Below are 22,272 nucleotides of genomic sequence, written 5' to 3'. Positions count from 1 at the left end.
TAGGCCTACATGTAAATACATCCGCCGAGCTCATGAATAAAAGTTATAGCCTCAAAATATTCTATATTAGAGAGTTCTGAGCGCCGCAAAATTGGGGAATTCAAGAGATATGGTAATGAACCTCTGGCCCGGACTTGGGGCTTCCAATTCTGAGCATTTTGGATGCTACTGGGCTCGAAAGTGGCGCTATTTTGCCATGTTGTGGAGGGATCGTTTTTCAAGATGGCTACTTTTCCGCTTTGAGGAAAATAGGGGTCGTCTTCTTTGGGTGAGAATATCTCGAAAAGTCAATGGTCAACCCACCAAAAAATGAAAAGAAAATGAAAGATGACATGTTGATCATCATTTTTCTGTGCAGCTTGAATACCTGTGAGAGTTCTGAGTATTTTTAAAAGAATTTTGAAGTATGGGCATTTAGCACTAGTGTCTATGGGAATTTATTTGCAGGGTTGCATCCCTATGATACAAGTAAGATTACAAGACAGGCTTCAATGCCATTGATGTGAAGAAGTGCTTGCAATATTTGGTAAGACGTTGGCAAGAACTAATAAGATTACTCAGCTTTCCACGTGACCCTTAATTGGTTTCAGTTTGTTGCTGGGCTGTGCAGGTGTTATTGTTTCCCTTCTTAATCCTTTTTACATTTTTCCTTCCCTTTGGAAATTATCTCAACATCGTCATACCTTCCCAAACACTTTGTCGGCTTGACAATCTTAGTCAAAAAAAATATGCAGCAAGCGTGGTTGCTGGGCGAGGTAAAGATTTAATGAAATTTGGGAACAATGCTCACGATGCAACTTCAATTAAAGTGTCGGCGGACTACTCATTCACGACATTGCTGGCATTGATTAACGCACATCGGTGATGCGCTCCACTGGAGCAAATTCAAAGATAAAATGGTAATGCAATAATGCCAGCGATAATTTTTCTGTCTCGTGCATGGTGACAGGGCATGAGTTACGTAGGCCTATACTCTGTGTAGATGATGTTGTTATTACAAAATGTATGCATGCCTTAGGACCAACTGGCTTGGAATGATGCAAGAAGCAGCCATGTGACTACTGACTTCCACTAGTGATCACAATAGCTACCGGTACTTACATTGTCAAATATGTAAATGAAGTTTATTTTTCATATTAAAGCTATAGTCCATCATTTGCAGCCATCCGAAAAGTAACTGGCGTAATTATTGTTGAAAAACAAACTTGGTTGAAAGATAGTAAGGGAACTAAACTCCCTGTGAAATTATTCCTTCTGGCAAGCTGTCATTTTGAAGTAATCAACGAAAGAAGGCATTTCCAACGGTTCTTCTTAAGAAGCACCGTAGGAAAATTTAAATTAGTAGTTCGTTTTGTTATTCAGCGCAGCGCGCACAAGTATTGGAACGACGCACACGCACGCGCGGTTGTTATAATTCGTCGGATCAGTGCGCGACGTCGCGTATAGCTGCAATTCAAAACAATTCAAAACATGATTCAGTAACTTTTGATTTGAAATTGAGATCTTAGAATGCTGTTTTTCTCGGAATGTACAGCTGAAGCTTAGCTGAAACTTCATCAGGTTAGTTGTTCAGTACCCTTCTTTAGATTTTGAGCACTTTTGTTGCTTCAAACGAACAAAATGCACAAATTACAAATGATGGACTATAGCTTTAAAGGGAATGTACAACATTTGCTTTTGCTGCAATTTTCAGAAATAAATGGATTTGGAGGATTAGTATGTTATAGCAAATATTGTTAAACTGACTTGCTTCACGTTTTCTGTTTGGAGATGCTGGAAAATCCAAGAAAACCAATCATGTTTTTGTAGTCTGGTTCCCTGACCCCACGTAAGATGAAACGGACCAATTTATAGACTTTGGAGGATTGCAAGGTCGGAGAATTAGTCTAGAAGGCTTATACCTCTTCACAGGTGTGTAATCAATTGCAAAGAAAATTCAGTTTTTCCAACGCTGGTCGGCTGAGCAGCATTGGAAAAATACAGGTTTTCTTGAAAATGTCAGAACACCAGGAGCCACGATTTTACAGGATGCTTTTGACTGTCATTCCCTCACAATCCAGTAAGATATTTCGATCATTTCGTTTTTTGATGTTTGCAAATGTTGTATCTTCCCTTTAAATGTTCAGGAAGTAATGGTAACACTTTTCACAATAAATATTAAATGATACTGAGATGACAATACTATGGAACATTATGCGTCCATGTGTATCATAAACTGACAGTGCTAAATTGTCCTGATATTGTCCGTTCATATATTTTTGGGTGTATTATGTGTGCAGTTTTATATATCCTCCGGCTATCTGACACTGAGTCACAGACAATAAAAAAAAAAGGCAATCCTCTTCCCCTGCCATGCCTTTTACACAGGCTAGTCACCAACAGTCCTATCATAATTCAAGCACTGTGACATGTCAAATTCAGTCAACAGACAAAACAAACAGGCAAGTGGTAGGCACAGCTGGCTTATCAATCACCAACAGTCAAAGCGTACATGTAGCTGTATCAACTTACAATGTACATAGTCCCAGCCAGTCAATCCTTCTTTACATGTATGTTGGCTGGGGGCTCTTAACTGTTGAAAACAGTCACTTGATGGATTTTGCCTGAAAGGACAACTTGACTCAGAATGTATGTTTGCATGGATGGGTTTTAATCACATGTACATGTACTACACAGTAAACACGCGTATACACCTTTTCTGCTTTGTGAACATTTACATGTACATACCAGTGTATAAGTGACTCTTTTTCTGCTGTATATTACATACATGTATAGCAGTGATGTTTTCATATGTTTTCAGTGTGTGCCTCATATATCACCCTCCGGCTATCTCATTACCGGATCAGTCAGTGACCGGCCTTATCCCTGCCAAATCACTGCTCAGGCACGTCTTTTATGAGATTAGATCCAGGAGCACAATATATCCATGGATGTGCATGTGCATCATGTGTGGCTGGGTTTTGCCATGGAAACGCATCATTGCCTAACTGTAAATTTGACCACCTGTGGGAAGTAGGAATAAGAAAATGTCTCAAGGGAGACAATTAAGTTATGAGAGCTTTGAAATTCAAAATGTTCTGTCTCCTGCAAAGCTGGGAACATGTACATATAAAGAGGTTTTGCAATCGTCCATTGATGTGCACATGTACATGTACGCGTATTTTACATTGTATTTAGCTATCCAGCATGAGAGGAGCCGTTATCTACAACATGTATGGGCTCCGTGCGCCAACAAAAGAGGGCGCCCTTTTACCTAGCAATGACGTCCCATGGGCGGGACATTTAGCTGGTTGACGCGCACCGTTCCTTGTGTGTGACGCACGTACACCAGGGGATTTGTACTATGTACACGCAGTGGTGCGGCCGCGTGTCACGTCAAAATTACAGTCAGGCAAGATGGCGTCGGTCGGTCACCCTGCAACTGCACTTTCTTTGCCGGTGAGGGGGTACTTGTGAACAGAGCGGATAGTTTGGCAGAGTGGCACTAGTGGACTCTGCATGAAGAGTAGATGGTGCTTTTTGACCACTTTCGAGAGGCCCAGATGGAGAAACACGCTGTGTACGCATGACTGAATATGCACAAACCCATAGCATCTTCGCGTGAGCATCAGGAGTCATCAGCGTCAGGAGTCATCAGCGTCTGGAGTCATCAGCAATGCGTTTAAATGTCCCTCCCAGTGATCTCCCCCAACTCTCCCTTTCTAACCATTGAGGGTGTAACTTGAGCACCAATTCCATTATCGACAATGGCAGCATCTGATGAAAATCCCCTGTTCCCGACTATTTAACCTTGCTGTGTCTCATTAGTGTAGCGATACTGTTTTCTAGTCCAAGTATGCATGATTGGATACTGTGAACATTGTACATGTACATGTACATGTACATGATCTGATACACCGTGCCCTCTGGAGACGTGTGTACAATAGGGAACTAAAGATTGTATACATGTACGTCTCCACAGGGCAATTTCTATAGATGAATACGTCTCCACAAGGTTTTCACGAAATAGATATATATGGATTTTACTCAAAAACTAGGAATTTCCAAGCTATGTTGATCTGTCGCAAATGGGAGAGTTTCAGAAAAGGGATATTAAGTCCAAATTTCAGCCAAGGAAATTAATTCTGGTTAAAGTAAGAGCATTTTTAAACTACACTTTCAAACTCGAAAACTTTAGTACACGAGAACAGAGGAATGTCTCCACAGGGATACAAATTCCAGTATTGTGTGTTAATGTGATGAATTTTTAACACGGATGCATCTGTGCAGTTCACATTCATGCAAGTTTGTAAAACTGCACTGTGTACAAGTACATGTAGAAGATAGGTGATGGCCTCCAAAATAAACTGTCACGGTATCCGGCCTTCCAAGTAAAACTTCTCCTGATTTGTTACATCTTTGCTCACAGTCTTACAACCACTAGGGGTTTGTGTGAAGGGGTCTTGAGGTTTGAGAAGGTGGATTTTGTTTGTCTGTATTGTAACACATGATGGTCAGCAATCCTAATAACCATGCTACATTTGTAAATCTTCAAAATCCGACACCCTGGTTATTTTGACTGTACACAGTGTACATGTACAGCTCAGCTAGGCTACAGTTACTTTACATATGGGATTGATTCTGTTTTCTGTATTACATGTACATGTACATGTACATGTAGAGCCTACATGTATAATAAAGAATCAGACCGGCATATTTTTACTGTGCACAGAAAGGAATAATTTTGGAGGGTTCAGAAAAGTTTCCAGCAATGAAAAACTGAGAAAGTACAGCTTTAGAGCCGGATGTCAGTGGCAGGATGAATCACGTTTTTGTTTCCACTTTTGTTTGGGAAGAAAAAAGCTTTTAAAGTTGATGAATTCCCCCTAATCCGGCCCCTGGATTAATACTGTTTCTCTCTTAGTGTCGCACACATACATGTCGTATCATGCATGCAAATGTCCTCATCCTTATTATTCAGTTATTACTTATTTAGCATTGCCCCGGGGTTTGTCTGTGAAATAAGAAACCTCATGGATAAAAAGTTAATCACGGCCATCAAATATTTACCCGAGAATGAGAGTGGGTGGGATCACATTTCTCTATATACATCAAAAAGAAGTCGATAGATGGGAAGCTTATGCTTTTTAAAACCTCCGTACCGGTAGCTTGTCCTTCGGTGAAATATCCTTAAAGAGAAAATACAACATCTGCAAACATCAACAAAATAAAATTACCAAATTATTATGAAATAACTTGCTGGACTGTTAGTGAATGACAGTCTAAGGCATCCTGTAAAATCATGGCACCTGGTGTGCTGTCATTTTCAAGAAAAGTGGTATTTTTTTATCAATTTCCAACGCTGGTCGGCCGACCAGCGTCGGAAAAAAACTGGCTTTTTTCAAATACTGGCCCAAATTTACATATTTAGTTAGTCCGCATATGTTTGCAATCGATTACACACCTACGAACGGGTACAAGCCAGCTAGACTGGTTCCCTGACCTTACAATTACCCAATGTCTATAAATTGCCCCGTTTGATCTTAAATGGAGTCAGAGAACCAGACTACAGGAAAAGAATTGTTTTTCTTGGGTTTTTATAGCATCTATGAACCCAAAACTTCAAAAAAGTCAGTGTAACAATATTTGCTATAGGTTACCAACCCACCAAATCCATCCATTTCTGAAAATTACAGCAAAAGCAAATGATGTATATTTTCTTTAAGCTCACTTTCATCATTACAAAGGTAATTGTGTATAAATAGTTTATGGTCTACAGAATAAGCAGACTGAAAAGGGTTTCCGCATTGTTTAAGGTAAACAATTGTTTTATCAGTATTCAAGCTTACTTCTTTTGACTTGCTCCCATAAAAAAAGGAGAGTGAAGTCACTAAGTATCAGTCAATTTGTAACCATCTCTTTTCTAACCACTATCATTCAAAATGCCATCCATTTCAAGGGAAAAACTCTGCATCTATTTCAGGTGAAAAACTCTGAGGCTGGAAATAGTGTTGAGTGGGTTAATATACAAGGTGTGGAACAAAAAAGTGAAAGCCTGCCTGAGAACATCCCATGATAGTACCCCCTGCACAAACTCAAGGATGCATCACTAGGGCATCTTAAACAGTAAGAGGTTTGAAAGAAGCAGCTAGACCCTGTTCCACAAAACTGCATGTTCCTTGTATGATGACAATTTAGGTCGGAGAGATGTAAATTGAATATTTGGTTTTGCCCCTCATACCGACGTACATGTACAGTACCTGTCATTTCATAAGCACTTGCATCTCAATGCTGTCCAAGAGCTTCAAAGAAAAATTCATATGCTTGCTAGTACTGACGTCTTGACCACTTGACCACTCGTTTGGGTCAGCTTACCGGTTTCAAATCTGATTTACAGCACCAAAAGTTACCACAATGATTATCTTGTACGAGGTATTAATTGTGAATATTTATATTGTAAATTGTGTGTGTGTGGGTAGGCATTACATTCACTGTGTAGACTTCCGAACAAGAGAGCTCCATATAAACCAGGTAGAGGCGACGTTGTGTGGACTTGGGCAAGTCCACACAGTGTTTCCCCATTTCTGGAAAACAGGTTTAGAGGCATTTTTGGGTTAGGTTTATGTGTAGCAGAATGAAGAGAAACACTAAAGGGAATCATAGAAAAAAAATTGGGTTGAAAGAGTTTTCACAGTTTGCGAAAAATGAGTTTTTTTCACTGGTTTTTCTTGACTACACGAAAGCAATGGAATGTCCACACTTGGTGTGTAATGTAAACATGCATAGGGATATTAAAGTTTTTGGGATTCATTATGGGGATAAGATTCAAGGTACGGTATATGGAATGGGGATTAGGGAGTCAGACAGGAGTTTATCTGTGGCAAAATGAAGAGAAACACTAAAGAGGATCATAGAAAAAAAATTGGGTTGAAAGTGTTTTCACAGTGAGAGTAAAATGATTTTTTTTTCGAGGCTTTTCTTAACTACACGAAACCAATGGAATGTCCACACTTGGTATGTAACATAAACATGTGTGTGTACATGTATGTACGTGTTTGTTGGTGAAGGGCAAAACCTAATATTAATTAAACTGCATTTTACTGGGTTTGCCATAATGAATTCGCACATTTCTATGTCTTTTTCAGGTATCAAAGTTGGCGAGACCACACCAGACAAGCTGTTCACACTGAATGAGGTGGAGTGCCTGGGTGCCTGCGTCAATGCCCCCATGGTGCAGATCAATGATCATTACTATGAAGACTTAGAAGTCAAAGATATCAACGAGATCCTCGATGACCTGAAGGCAGGGAGGTCACCCAAACCAGGACCCAGGTAGGTCTCAAAATCTCATCTTGACCTTTGTTGTATTTAGTCCTGGGTACTGTAGTCTGAAAAAAAATTTGTTATACCTCTGTCTTTAATACTGTATTTTCATTGGCCTAGAACGGTCACGTGTTAAGTTTATAAAAAGTCATGGCACATTCCCTGTGTGATATCCCTCAGGGAGTGTGCTATGACTTTGTACATACGTACGTACGGTTTGAAACGCTTTTATCGTTGGTACCCATGCTATTTTTACCATGTTTTCACACATGAGTGGGAGCAGTGAACTAGCAGACGATCAGCTGTTTTGAGCACGCGACATGCATGTGAGTTGGCGTTTGATTGTTGTGTTTACAGCTGTTTGTTTTCGGGATTTTTACATCAAAATCCAAAGAATCCAAGACAGAGGTACATTGTATAACAAAACAATTTCGCCGAAGGTGCTATGCGCCCCGAGGGTGTTCAAAACGCCATATCCCGCATCACAGCGGTCAACATTTGTTAATGAAATTGGGTGTCACTCAATTACTGCCTTGCATATAATTTGCATCTCAAAGGGGTAGCATGTGGTGCAGCACCTGCTTAGGGACCGTGACCATTCAGCCCCGGTATGAAAAGGGCCCCCCGGTAAGCTCGTCCCCTCCCAAGAAGTCTTTTCGCACCGTCCCAGCTACCGGCCCAGGAGCTGGTCCTGTTGCTAATCAGGAACTCCTCTATCCTGGGGTCTATTGTTTGCAAGTATTGACACATGTAATATCCCAGAAGAAACCCGCCTGTGGTTTTCATCTCTCAGCGCGAAACAATAGAACACTTTCGTCAGCACAGATCAAAACCCCTGCCATGCGGTTTCGCGCACAATGGGACCGTAAATTACCAAGGCGTTATGGAAGGATTTTATCTTTAATCCGGTAAGTCTGCTATTGTTCTGCTCTGGAGGTTCTCTGAAGGGCAATAAATTGATGCGCCTGACTGACTTCAAAACTTCTGGTCAGACAGGACCATGTACCGGACGAGACTGGGCTGAAGACCGGACTGGCTCTGGACCGGACGAGGTACCGGGGGGCCCTTTTCATACCAGGACTGAATGGTCACGGTCCCGTAGGGTGTGTCCTACATGTATTATGCAGCATTTTGTGTCCTCCAGAAAGCTCAGAAGGCTTTTAATTACCAAAGGATAAAACCAGTGATTTATTTTTTCATTTCTGGCAGGGTAGATTACTACATACAAGTATGTACTCCTCTGTTTTTGTCTTAACTTGTACATGTACACAATGTAACGACAATTTGTTGACTGCAGTAATGCATGACGTGTTTTTTTTTTTAACAAGATTAGCATTATCTCACCGCTAGTCTACCCCATACATATTTCCCTCAGGTGGAACATGCCATCACACATCAAAGCAGCGAACAATATAAATTTTTCAGGATTTTGATGGTCTGAGCCCCATACATAACACATTATTTCTGCCACATACCGGCACATGTATCCTAAGGGGGCATTCGGCTCTAAGAAAGAAGACCCTCAGGTGTAATTTTATTGGGTGGATATTGCTCTAGCCTGGAGCAAGGAAATAAAGATTTGTAGATATGTACATAATCCAGTCGAACCTGTGGGGTTGCACTGCATATGTCCATAGGCACGTCATTGATTTGCAACATACATATACCAGCATGTGTAATTTGGTACATACATGTAGGTCATTCCACCGGGTTGGGGAACAAAGTGTGACATACATGTATGACCATTTTAAGAAAAGCATGAATGCCTTGCTAGCAGTTGCTCTACATAATATTTGTTGTTGGGTGTTTCACTACTGCAGAAAGTTTGAAATCATTTCAATGTATTTTGCCAAAAATATGAGCAAAAAATGTCATTTTGGATGAAACATTGACACCGTGTCAGTGTTACGTCCAAATATGACATTTGTTATCTTTTTAAAAAATGTCTGCGAAATATTACCCAAATTTACTTTGCATACTTCTTACTATAGATGCAACACAATAAGAAAAGCTTTTGTTATGGTAGTCCGACATCAAATGGAGCAGAAATGATAGCTTGTTTGTGTGGATGTAACATTTACACGGTGTAAACCCTAAATGTCACACTTCCATTGAGTGATTTTTACACCGTTACATCCACACTTGAGGTATTGTTTCTGCCATATTTGAACCCTGACTATACCAAAACAAAAGTTTGTCTTAGTGCTTACACATGTAGGTGTCCAGTTGTAAATATGCAATGTCAGTTTGGGTAACATTTTACATACGTGTAAAATATGGCCAAAAAAAAAGTTTGGATGTAACATTGACACGGTGTCAATGTTACATCCGAATTAATACATTTTTGCTCATATTTTTGTCAAAGTACTTTCAAATGATTTCAAACTTTCTCATATATTTAAACACCCTAAGTCAAATATTATGTTACGCAATTGGTTAGAATGCATTGATACTTTTCATAATATAACCAAATATATGGATGTAACATGCACTGCTTCCCAACCCGGTGGAATGACCCACATACATGTAAGGCTAAAATTATTCTTGTACATGTACTTCCAAATTTTACAATTTTTTTTTCTTCAAAAATAGGGTCAGTAGGTCGGGAAGTTTTCTGATTTTGCTATTTTTTTGGGTGATATTTTTAAATGGAGTATTCTTACTCTATGCTTATTTTCGGCCCAACATTTTTTTCAGTTTCATTTATTTTCTGAAAACACGTTATATGCATTATCTCTGAAAATGAACAATACATAATACACATAAATGAGAGATCAAGTTCTGTGAATTAACTCACAGAAATCTTTCTCCATCTATGTATGCTTGCCATTTTTACAATGTCAAATTTGACCATTTACACAACATACATATGTGGGGCATTTTGGCTATCATCTTTATAGCGCACGGCAAGGTCTGCCATTACTGCATGGCCTATGCATGTGCCTTCACCACCACTCAGGAAACTGATCGAGTTGGGGATAATAATAAGTGTTTTGACGTAAAAAGGTCATTGAGAAGCATTTTCGATAAGACATGAATGCATTTTATGTACTTTATCTTTAACTTGCCGATAAAAATTTTAGGGTCAAGCGGTAAGCAGAAGTAATTTCTTTTCGGTGGGAGGTGGGAGGGGGGAGGGCTTTTACATGTATAGGCAGAGATGATTGTTGGTTTTGAATATACATGTAAGCAGCCTTTTTTTACTAAATGCGGACATTTAGCTGAACTCCTCCCAAAAATGAGATGGTCCGTGGACCGTCTTTCCCAGTGGTGGCTTTAATACATGAAATGGTGGTCCAAGACTAGATTAGGATCTTGTTTCCCTAATGCAGCCCGTCCAATCCCTTGCAAACTACATGTATACAGTCCAGCTGCCGTGGTGGTAATTGTAGACGGCGTTACATGTACATGTGTATCAACAAGACAGATCAGATTCAGTCTTAGAAAATTGGGCTTTCAGACCCAAGAAATTCTGAGCATCAATAGCTCAAATGGGCAAAACCTAATTTCGACACACACCCGTCACAAATCCATCTTATGAGTAACTTCTGAGCACCCTTAGAGTGCACTTTATTTGAGCTACATGTACATGTACATGTATACATGTAATGTACACTGAAAACATGAATGTCTAGGTGTGTACGTGTACATTGTGTGCATTGTCACATTACCGGTACCTGCTTCCGGTTATGTTTTTACAGTGTTGCTATACCAGAAAAGCTACCCTCATTGGGTTACTGTGGGTCAAAGGTATACAAGTTACACTCTTGTCAAGGAGATGGTTACGTTTGTAGTGCCTTTGCCTCTTGGTCTAGAGCATTGAATTTGTAACCTGCGGGTAATTCTGGGGTATGGTGCGTGTGCCCTTGGGCAAGGCACTTTAGTCACTCATTGCTTCTCCCCACCTACCGGTAGGAGTAAATGGGTACCGGTGAGGGCAGAGATGGTTATTGTGATTGATTTTAGCTGGTTTTGCGCTGAAATGGCTGTGTCCAGCTGTATATTCCCAAGGGGGCTGAGATTGTGTTTCATTGGCCCAATGAGCAAGGTAATAATGATGACATAGCGCCTTGAGCACCAATACTGGTGGATGCTTGCACCATATATTGTCACCGACACCACGAAATAACACTCTACCGTGTTAAACCATATTTTTTTTCGATTTTCAGTTTTTTTGATTTTGAAACATTATTCATCAAGGCCTACTATTGCACGAAGTTTCAAAGCTTCAAGAGCTTTTCTTTAATAATTACGCTAAGTATCCATGGCAACTTTTGCGCAAAAGTGACAATTTTCGTTTTCACGAAGTAACACTCAAGTTCCATTTTCCATTGCAATGCATGGTGCGCACTCTGCTCATAAGTGAACAAAAACGTTTTCACGAAGTAACACTCTTCTTGTAACAAGTTGTATGAGCGCGCGCGCGCTGACCTGAAGTTACACTTTCCTCGTGTTAAATACATTGAAGAGTGTTACTTCGTGAAAACAAAAATTTACAGTTTCGCAGCTTTTTCGGTATCACGAACTAACACTCATCTTTTTTCTCTTATTTCTTGTTTATTTAATTCACAAACGAGTGAAAAATAGCAGATTTAATAAATTCAATTCATCAAGTGTCCACAACGAGAAACCCAACTGAAAATACTCTGTCGTTTTGACGCAAAGTGTTGTTTTAGAAGGCGTTCAACTTTAGTTGCCGTTTTCTCCGATTGCTAGTTTTTACTGGTATGTACTGTAGATGGGTGTTACTTCGTGGTGTCGGTGACGATATATGCTCATTATTACATGGTACATGGTACATTTGATTGGGTTTTGTGAAATGCTTCTATAAAACGAGTTGCAGCATGTTACGCATGCATCTCAAGTTGACGTGTGACCCATCTTGTGAAATCGGGCTCGTGACTGGTTTGAATTATTAGTCTACATGTATTTATCCCCAGCACTTGATGAAATGTCCATGAATTATGAGCACTTTAGCAAATTGGACCTGTTTCATTAGACACATTGCCATTAAGCGAGACACCACAATAGCAGTTCAGTTTTGCCCTTTCCATCATACTACCGGTGCCATGATTTATGTTTATGACCCGAGAAGGTTTACAGTTTCCCAGTGTCATTTATCACACTTCATCTCGTAATTGTTTTCAACTCAATCAACAGCAGCACTTGAAAAGTAGACCGTTTTAAAAAGATAATCCATTGCAGATCGGGGAACACTATGGACTCCTTGGGTAAAAAAGGTAAAGGTACCCATAGCCATTACTGGCCGTAGGGGCAGTGGGATGTTAGAGGTCCACTGTGTCTTGGGCGTGGCATATGAGTGGCAGGGCCCAGTCCTCTCCTCTCGCCGTCTTACCTTCCCTGAACGAATCAGGTACCCCTTTTTTTTTCACTGTTGGGTCGTCAGAGATAGTTTTCCAGTTTTTGGTCCGAATGGGATTTGAACCGCCGACCTTCCACTCCGTAGCTCCACGCTCTAACCGCTCTGCTACGAGGCCCCAAGGGACTCCTTGGGGTGCATCCTCAATCCCCCAAAATCGTGCAACGGCCTCCATGTAAAATGTGGATACTGCCTCAATCCGGCAAAATCATCTGTTGTTTCTTGAATAAATGGTTCGTGGGTCAAGGGAGGATTGAGCACAGTCTCAATCCTATAAAATCCTCCAACTCACTTTTAATTTGCCCCCTCCCCCTGGCGGCATTAGATGTCATAAAAAAAATATTGAAGAAAGAGTATTTTTATTTAAGATGGTTTTAAGACAGTTCACATGTTTTGTGCCCCTTGGCACCTACAGCTGGATACGCTACTGTTCAGTACTCTACTGGGTCCGATAAAATCATGCATGCGAATGTGCCAAATTGTGCCAAATTGTACCAAATTGTGCTAGGGGACACAAGGAAAATTATGCGCAAGCACACACAGTTTTAAATTGATTGCTATAAGACACATTTGATCTCAGAATGCTTTCATTTGGCAACAGCCTACAGTAGATGAATTTGATCTGTACTGATGAATATGCTTGACTCGAAGAAGGTGAACAACTTTGGGATTAAATGGTAAATTACTAAATTGGGTTTGGCAAGAGCATGTGAACTTTGTTTTGGTTGAAATTGAATGTTTGGTGAATTTGAAAAATGCTTTATAATAACCGGGAAAACCTATATAAGCCTAGAGTATGTTGCATGATAGACATGTTAGTGCTTGCGTATACTCGAAGATTTCCTTTTTAAGCAACTTTTGCCCCTGAAATTATGGTAGCTGTGTTTACCCAAGAGATCGTCAGAGGCTCTGTTTGCAGAAATGTGTGTGCTTACGTACATTTTGTACATGTACCAATATCATGAAAAAAGTCCAGATTCAGCTTTAAACCTTCTGAATGCAGAAATCAGTTGCTTTGATGGTCATGAATATGTACCTGCACATACATGATACTTGACATGTACATGTATCAGAGTAAAGTCAAGAGTCACGTCTGTCACGAGCTAATATGGCCCATCAGGCTGACGTTTTTCTCCGGTTTCAGTGGCATGATACGACTGAGAAGATGTCTATTCCCCCTGGATGGGATGCCAGTCCATCGCAGGTTACTCCCCAGCTAATGCCGGTACCCATTTATACTATAAGTAAAGTAAGGTCTGTCCCGAGCTAATATGGCCCATCAGGCCGGCGTTTATCTCCTGTTTCTGTGGCATGAAATTACTGAGAACATTTCTACTCCCCCTGGATGGGATGCCAGTCCATCGCAGGTTACTCCCCAGCTAATGCCAGTACCCATTTATACTATAGTAAAGTAAGGTCTGTCCCGAGCCAATATGGCCCATCGATCAGGCCGGCGTTTATCTCCTGTTTCTGTGGCATGAAATGACTGAGAACATTTCTACTCCCCCTGGATGGGATGCCAGTCCATCGCAGGTTACTCCCCAGCTAATGACGATACCCATTTATACTCCTGGGTGGAGAGACACAAGTAGGGTAGAAGTGGCTTGCCCAAGGACACAACATATGGCCAGCAGCTGGATTCGAACCCCTGACCCTCTGATCATGCATCACAAACCTTAACCAGTGGGCCACACTCCCCCAACACGTATGTCTGACTGGAACAGGCTTTTTTTTCAAACTCTTCTACATATGACAGCATGTCAAATGAAAGATTTGCCTGTGTCCATTTGAACATGGAATAAAATACCAGTAGTGCTGGGGTATGCAGAAGCTACCCGGTACATGTACCTGGTATGTACATGTACATGTATACATGTAACTGACTATACCCAAACCAAACCAGAAAAATGTACAATATGTCTTATAGTTTGTATGATTTGCTAATAATCCATTTCCCATGTTAACTAAAGCACTCAGGCAACACAAAGTATATTGCAAACAGCTGCCATAACTTCATTTCTGCATTGTACACCAAGTACATCATTGTACATTGCACATTGCAGTCCTGATTTAAAAATCACAGGTGTGTGGAAAAAAGCACACCTGGATTTTTTTTAGGCGAGTTATTTTTCTAGGTGTGTGATTCTATGGTCCAAGCTGGGATGTATTTCATAATATTCATCTTGGTTTACAATACCTGCTTTTTTTCTCTTCACTGACATACTTTATTTTTCACAAATTATGAAGTAAAATTATGTTGTAAATGTATGCCGAGGTGTGCGGTACTGAGGGATTCAGGCGGGCGATTATTCGCACTTCTCAGGAAGCTTTTAGGCGTGTGATGGCGTGGGGGTGTGATCGCACTCAAAACTGAAGGACTGCATTGATCAATTTTCTTTCAGTATGAAGCACCAAAGCAAACAAGCAATTTCCGTCAATAATTCAAAACGTCATTAAAATTATAATTGAAATGTAAAATATACAAACATGAGCCTTGTTTGGTTGGTGGGTCTACACCGTGACATGTATACAGTCATGACAGTGTGGCATACAGTGTACCAGCAACTCTTTCTTCTTTCAGTGCCAATTGAACATTTGGAAACTAACGTAATAATACTGTTAAAAAAAACTATATAAATAAAATAAAATTACGTGTACCCTCTGTGGAGTTTCCTCTTTTTATTTCTGGCTAACCTCAGGTACATGTACTTGTTTGTTTCAGTTGTCGGTATACAACATGAATTCATTACACTGTATGTGCATGTTTGTGAACATATTTTGTTGCTCATTGTTATTGGGACAAATAATTGTCAAAGCCTGCTGAAAAAGGAGATCAATTTCCACCATGGACTTAATGGTGCAATATGGGCAGTTGCACAGAATTATAAACCTCAACTCAGTTTTGTAAAGAAATTCAAACTGTTTACACACACACACAGTGAACATGCATAATTTGTGTTCTTGATACCGGTACGTACATGTACATATTTGCAATCCTGAATACGGTGTGCATACACATAGATAATTATTGCGAATCCAAGCGCTTCTGTGTTTGGGACAGAGTTACCGGTAATTAAGAAAGGACCCTCTCTCACGACTCATCATATTTTTTCCTGGAATGTATTTACAGATGAGCTCGTGACATGTTTGCTTTTGACGAGATCTCCTCCATAGCTTAGAAACAAATCAATTCTCATTACTCTGACGCTGTTAATTGCCATATTCCCCCGTAAGGTGCAGACATCTGGAGAGGGGAGGGGTGTAAACATCCTGCACTGTCAAGTCATTCAAACTGTTTGGCTTGGATGTTTGTATGTACATGTACATCTTAAGAGGATTGTTAAAAATCAGCAGTAGGCCTACATGTTCATGTACCGGTAGTTTACATGTTACACATGTACCTGCAGTGGTGTTACCCAGGCTTGGGTGAATCCATGCAGGAATCGAACAGAATCGACTCCTAATTTGGAATTGGAATCGGGATTCCACTTTTATGAGGAATCGATTCTCTGATGTAGCCGATTCCAGTTCCCCGAGCGTCGATTCCAGTCTACGTTCGACAATTTGTTGTTTTTTCCGATTTTTATTTATTTTAATTTTTTTTTTTTTTTTTTGATTTTTTGATTTTTGTTGTTGTTGCAAAATTATGGAATCGATTCCCAATGGAAACGTGATTCCAAGACGAAATCAAAATCGATTCCAAAAATGCTGGATTCGCCCAAGCCTTGTGTTACCAAGTAACCAGACAAAACAGGATCATGGATGGTAAATGGAGTACTAATGATTTGGGTTTGTGACCAGTCTACAATTATAGAAGGTGAATTTACATGTTGTGGTGGGTAGGCATTACTTCACTGTGTGGACTTCCGAACAAAAGAGGTCCACTTATAGAGGCGACGTTGTGTGGACTTGGGCAAGTGGGCAAGTCCTCACAGTGTTTCCCCATTTCTAGAAAACAGGTTTAGAGGCATTTTTGGGTTAGGTTTATCTGTGGCAGAATGAAGAGAAACACTTAAGGGAATCATGGAAAAGAAATTGGGTTGAGAGTGTTTTCACAGTTTGAGAAAAATGAGTTTTTTTCACTGGTTTTTCTTGACTACACGAAAGCAATGGAATGTCCACACTTGGTATGTAACGTAAACATGCGTGGGGATATTAAAGTTTTTGGGATTCATTATGGGGATAAGATTCAAGGTACGGTATATGGAATGGGGATAAGGGATTCAGGCAGGCCCGGATTAGCCCATAGGCACAGTATAGGCACTGTGCCACAAACAATTTTGGGGTCTAGCAAAAATTTGAGGGCCTACGAAAATCCCCCAGTATGCCATAAAACACATAATGTACACAACAACACACAGACACCACACAAGAAAAGTTTTTTAAAGTTTTAGCGTCTCTCTCACAATTTTTGATTTCACCAATTGACAATGACGTTAGCTGCTTGTACTTATAAAATGTACGTGTAAAGTTTGTCGTTCTGAAGCACGGTGCCAACAGGCTACCAAGTTGGCCTGGCTTGCTTTCTTAGCATCAACATGAAATTGGTGCCAGTGCCTAGGGCAGAGTAGTCTATGTAATAGACCCTTGCGAAGGCGATTACTTCTACAAAAAAGGCTGAGTGTCGACCTCAAGATTCTGACCATTCAGCGTGCGCTTTCTATATCGGGTCTTTGGTTATATACCTGTTGTCGCGTCATAGATCTATAAATAAAACCTAGACACGACATCTACTTCTTTTGTGTTGTAACTTGAGCAAACAAAGGCTGCAGTCACGCGCTATGTCATGATAAGTTACGCGATGCGCCAAGCTTAGAGCCAATGTCGTGTCTTCTATCTCTATGCCCGGCTGTGGTTGTATTACAAAAACACTGCATTCGATTTGACCAATCAATGACTTAGTCCAGATTTCGGAATGAAATGACGTCACGATTTAGTACAGTCGACTCCGATTGGCTGGCGTGTGAGGTCACATAAATCTGCATGCTTAGATACATTGTATATCAGACATTGGACCGGAGACAGGGCTCCGTGGACAACGGATGATACTCGGACTAAGGGCCGATTAGGGCCTACGGCGGTGCATGCCTTGTTTTTAAATTCTTAAAGGTACATTAGATCATTTGCAGCTATCCAAAAAGTAGCTCACCAAATAATTGTTAAAAAGCTTACTTAGTTTAAAGCTACAGCATGTAGTTATGGCACTAATCTCCCTGTGAAATTATTGCTTGTGGCATGTTGTCATTTCGAAGAATACAATGAAAGAAGGTCATTTCCAAAGATGAGTCAAGTGATGCATTTTTGGAAATTTCCAGTTGGTTTGTTAATAACAGTTGGTTTGTTATTGGGCGAATCCTTGGATGGGTGTGCGCAAGCGTTGACACGACGCACTCGCGGTTGTTATTATTTGTCGGTTCAGTGTGTGAAATCGCATAGTGTGTGAAATTGCGTAGCTGCAATCGGCTGCATGATGTGTTCCGGATGCTGATGCTCTGGTGCAATTATTAAAATATGACTCAACAAGGTTTGAATTGAAATAGAGATCCTAGAATATTGTTTTCTCGAAATATACGGCATTCATGGAGAGAAACTTTATTAGGTTAGTTGTTAAGCACCAGTCTTAAGATTTTGGGCACTTGTGTCGCTTCAAATGAAAAAAAAAATTCACAAATTACAAATGAGCTACCCTTCCATTAATGAAGCCATAGGCAGAGCTCTCTTGTGGATGATTACACAACGCTCTATTTAAATGGAATGCTTCAGGCATTGCCGAGTGGCACTTACATGCATGTAACTTGCACTCTAAGTGGATTTTGCCACCTTCATTGTAAATAGCAGTCTGCATCACCAATGGTTGTCATGGTCACAGACATGAAGGGAATGGGGTCAGACAGTTCCTCCTCCTTTTATGACTTTGGGGTGCCAGGAAACAAGAGGTTTGTTTGACCAAACCCCCTCTCCAGTGCCCCCCCCCCCCCCCTCCCGCTTCCAAAACTAAGGGCCCTTTACAATTAATCTATAAGTGTGGGTTTAAAATAAAATCATTGCTTTTTGGACCAATTAAAATATAGTGATGTTTAAAGCTATAGTCCATCATTTGCAGCCATCCGAAAAGTAATTATTGTTGAAAAACATACTTGGTTGAAAGATAGTAAGTGGACTAAACTCCCTGTGAAATTATTCTTTCTGGCAGGCTGTCATTTTGAAGTAATCAACAAAAGAAGGCCTTTCCAACGGTGCATCTTAAGACGCACCGTAAGAAACTTTAAATTAGTAGTTCGTTTGGTTATTCGGCGGAGCGCGTGCAAACATTAGCACAATGCACACGCGCGTGCGGTTGCTATTATTCATCGGATCAGTGCGTGACATCACGTATAGCTGCAACCAGCTCAGTGAGAATGTGTCTCGGACGCTGAATTCAGGCCCAATTCAAAACATGATTCAGCAACTTTTGATTTGAAATTGAGATCCTAGAATGCTGTTTTTCTCGGAATATACAGCTGAAGCTGAGCTGAAACTTCATCAGGTTAGTTGTTCAGTATCCTTCATTAGATTTTGAACACTTTTGTTGCTTCAGACGAACAAAATGTACAAATTACAAATGATGGACTATATCTTTAAGTATCTGTAAAAGTCTCCATCCTTTCCATTATCATGAAAGTCTTAATTACATGCCAAACCCTATCAGGTCCCCTTCTCCAGAGATGCTAAACTTGCAGAGTAAACATGCCCCTGCCTCTCATAGCGTTGGCCATGTTTGCCCAAGTCCCATCCATGATGGTCCTGCCCCTAGTGACGGATCATGCGTTTCCAGCGTCTCCTTTTCTAGAAAGGTCCCGCTCAAATATTGGATCAGTGTGGAGAGTTATCAATCAAGACAGTGAGTGCTAATGTGCTGTTAAAGATGCGTAGAATAAGTACAGCACATTAAAGGGAATATACAACATTTGCAAACATCGAAAAATAAAACTACCAAGTTTCTAAGAAATACCTTACTAGGATGTTGGTAAATGACAGTCTAAAGCATCCTGTAAAATTATGGCACCTGGTGTGAAGTCATTTTCAAGAAAATTGTATTTTTGTATAAATTTCCAACAGTGATCGGCCGACCACCGTTGGAAAACCTAACTATTTTTCAACTACTGCTCTAAATTCACCATTTTTTTTTCAGTCCAAAAGTTTGTTTGCTATTGGTTACATGTTCATGAACGGGCGCAGGTCAGCTAGACTGGTTCCCTTACCTTACAAATTTCCAGCATCTATAAATTGATCCATTTTATCTTTAGTGGAGTCAGGAAACCAGACTACTCCACCATTTGTGTTTTTCTTGGTTTTTCCAGCATTTTCGAACACAAAACTTCAAACATGTCAGTGTAACAATATTTGATCTACATTGTATCATAGTAACCCCTCAAATACTTCATTTCAGAAAATTACAGCAAAAACCAATGATGTACATTCCCTTTAAGGGACAGGGTACTAAAACAAATGGAGTCAGTGAAGAACCCTCACCTAGCATGTACGTGGTAGAATGTATAGTCTACAAAATTCATCATTTTCACACTTGCCTTTCGGAGTTGGTACAAGCCAGAAAGTATCAGGAGCAACTCAGGTTGACCCAAATACAATTTGCTTTCATAAACGGGGTGAGTAAAAAAAAAAAAAAAAAAAAACGAAATCCAAATGTCAGGACCATTTGTTTTAGTGAAGTTCTGCATGTAGCACTTTTCAAAATCTAGGATATGAAGCCCAATTCATGAGCTTTCTTTTAGTACAATAATCATTCAAATCGCTCATGTACTTTTCAAGTTACGGAATTTTATACACAAACACTGTTTTCAAGTTCTGTCCACTGATCACAAAAAAGGGAAGTGTTCTTTCATAGGGATGTGTGGCAATTGTTTTTGTTTTGCTGAAAGAGTACTTACTTTTTTGTGATCCGTGGACAGAACTTGAAAACGGTGTTTGTGTTTAAAATTCTGTTACGTGAAAAGTACATGAGTGATTTGAAAGATTCTTGTACTAAAAGAAAGCTTATGAAATGGGCTTTCATATCCTATATATTGAAAATGCGACATGTACATATGCAGAACTTCACCGTACTAAAAAAATGATCCCGACATTTGGGTTTCGTGTTTTTTTTACTCACCCTGTACAAGCAAATGTCATTTGCTAATGTTCCTTTGAATTGACTCTGGATTCATTTAAAAGGACTGAAATACTTTGATCTCTTGCATGTACATGTAGTTGCTCCTAAATTTCTTTAAATGCTGAACAAGTACAATTATTCTAAGTATGAATGTGAATTGCGTGTCTAAGACAGGTGATACTGTGCCTGGGGTTATACACGTACATGCACCGGTACTTGATGAGATAATAGTGCTGCAATAGTTACTTGTGTATACCTGAACTCATAGTGCCCAAACTCGTGTATTGCCAGCAATGTGCCTGAAGCCAGTGTAACTGAACTCGTACTACATGATCCCGAATTCACCTGCGTACTTGTGTCTGATCTCACAGTGTCACAACACGTAGAACAATATTCCTCAACTCTATCACCTGTAATAATAGTGCCTGACAAGATAGAGGTACCGGTAATGTACAAGGTCCCTGAAGTCTTCGCGCTAAAATTTGTAGTGCTTTAAAGGTATAGTCCATCATTTGTAATTTGTGCATTTTGTTCGTTTGAAGCAACAAAAGTGCTCAAGATCTAAAGAAGATTGCTGAACAACTAACCTGATGAAGTTTCAGCTGAGCTTTAGCTGTATAATTTGAGAAAAGCAACATTTTAGGATCTCGATTCAAGTCAATAGTTGCTGAATCATGTTTTGAATTGGGCCTGAATTCAGCGTCCGATACACGTTCTCACTGAGCCGATTGCAGCTACGCGATGTACATTGTGTCTGATCTCACAGTGTCACAACACATAGAACAATATTCCTCAACTCTATCACCTGTAATAATAGTGCCTGACAAGATAGAGGTACCGGTAATGTATAAGGTGTCTGAAGTCTTAGCGCTAAAATTTGTAGTGCTTTAAAGGTATAGTCCATCATTTGTAATTTGTGCATTTTGTTCGTTTGAAGCAACAAAAGTGCTCAAGATCTAAAGAAGATTGCTGAACAACTAACCTGATGAAGTTTCAGCTGAGCTTTAGCTGTATAATTTGAGAAAAGCAACATTTTAGGATCTCGATTCAAGTCAAAAGTTGCTGAATCATGTTTTGAATTGGGCCTGAATTCAGCGTCCGATACACGTTCTCACTGAGCCGATTGCAGCCACGCGATGTCGCTCACTGATCCGACGAATTATAGCAACCGCATAACAAAACGAACTACTAATTTAAATTTTCCTACGGTGCATCTTAAGACGCACTGTTGGAAAGGCCTTCTTTCGTTGATTACTTCAAAATGACAGCGTGCCAGAAAGAATAATTTCACAGGGAGTTTAGTCCCCTTACTATCTTTCAACCAAGTATATTTTTCAACAATAATTACGCCAGTTACTTTTCGGATGGCTGCAAATGATGGACTATAGCTTTAAAGGGAAGCCCAGTGGTAAAGTGGTACTTTGATGTCATACGATTGGCT

At 40.1% G+C, this 22,272-nt stretch overlaps 1 protein-coding gene across 1 annotated transcript in view; it reads left to right on the top strand.

Annotated features, from left to right (window-relative positions):
* LOC119746057 (NADH dehydrogenase [ubiquinone] flavoprotein 2, mitochondrial-like) overlaps nt 1-22,272 on the top strand; it is a 59,337-nt gene that overhangs the window by 22,177 nt on the left and 14,888 nt on the right. Inside the window, exon 6 of the mRNA XM_038222829.1 lies at nt 7,125-7,311. Within this exon, the coding sequence (XP_038078757.1) occupies nt 7,125-7,311 (187 nt within the window). The remainder of the gene's footprint in view (nt 1-7,124; nt 7,312-22,272) is intronic.

This window comes from Patiria miniata, unplaced genomic scaffold (assembly GCF_015706575.1).
Source record: "Patiria miniata isolate m_02_andy unplaced genomic scaffold, ASM1570657v1 HiC_scaffold_12, whole genome shotgun sequence".
NCBI classification, from domain to species: Eukaryota; Metazoa; Echinodermata; class Asteroidea; order Valvatida; family Asterinidae; genus Patiria; species Patiria miniata.
The sequence above is the reverse complement of the archived record's forward strand: the minus strand, read 5'-3'. Positions and strand labels throughout refer to the sequence as shown.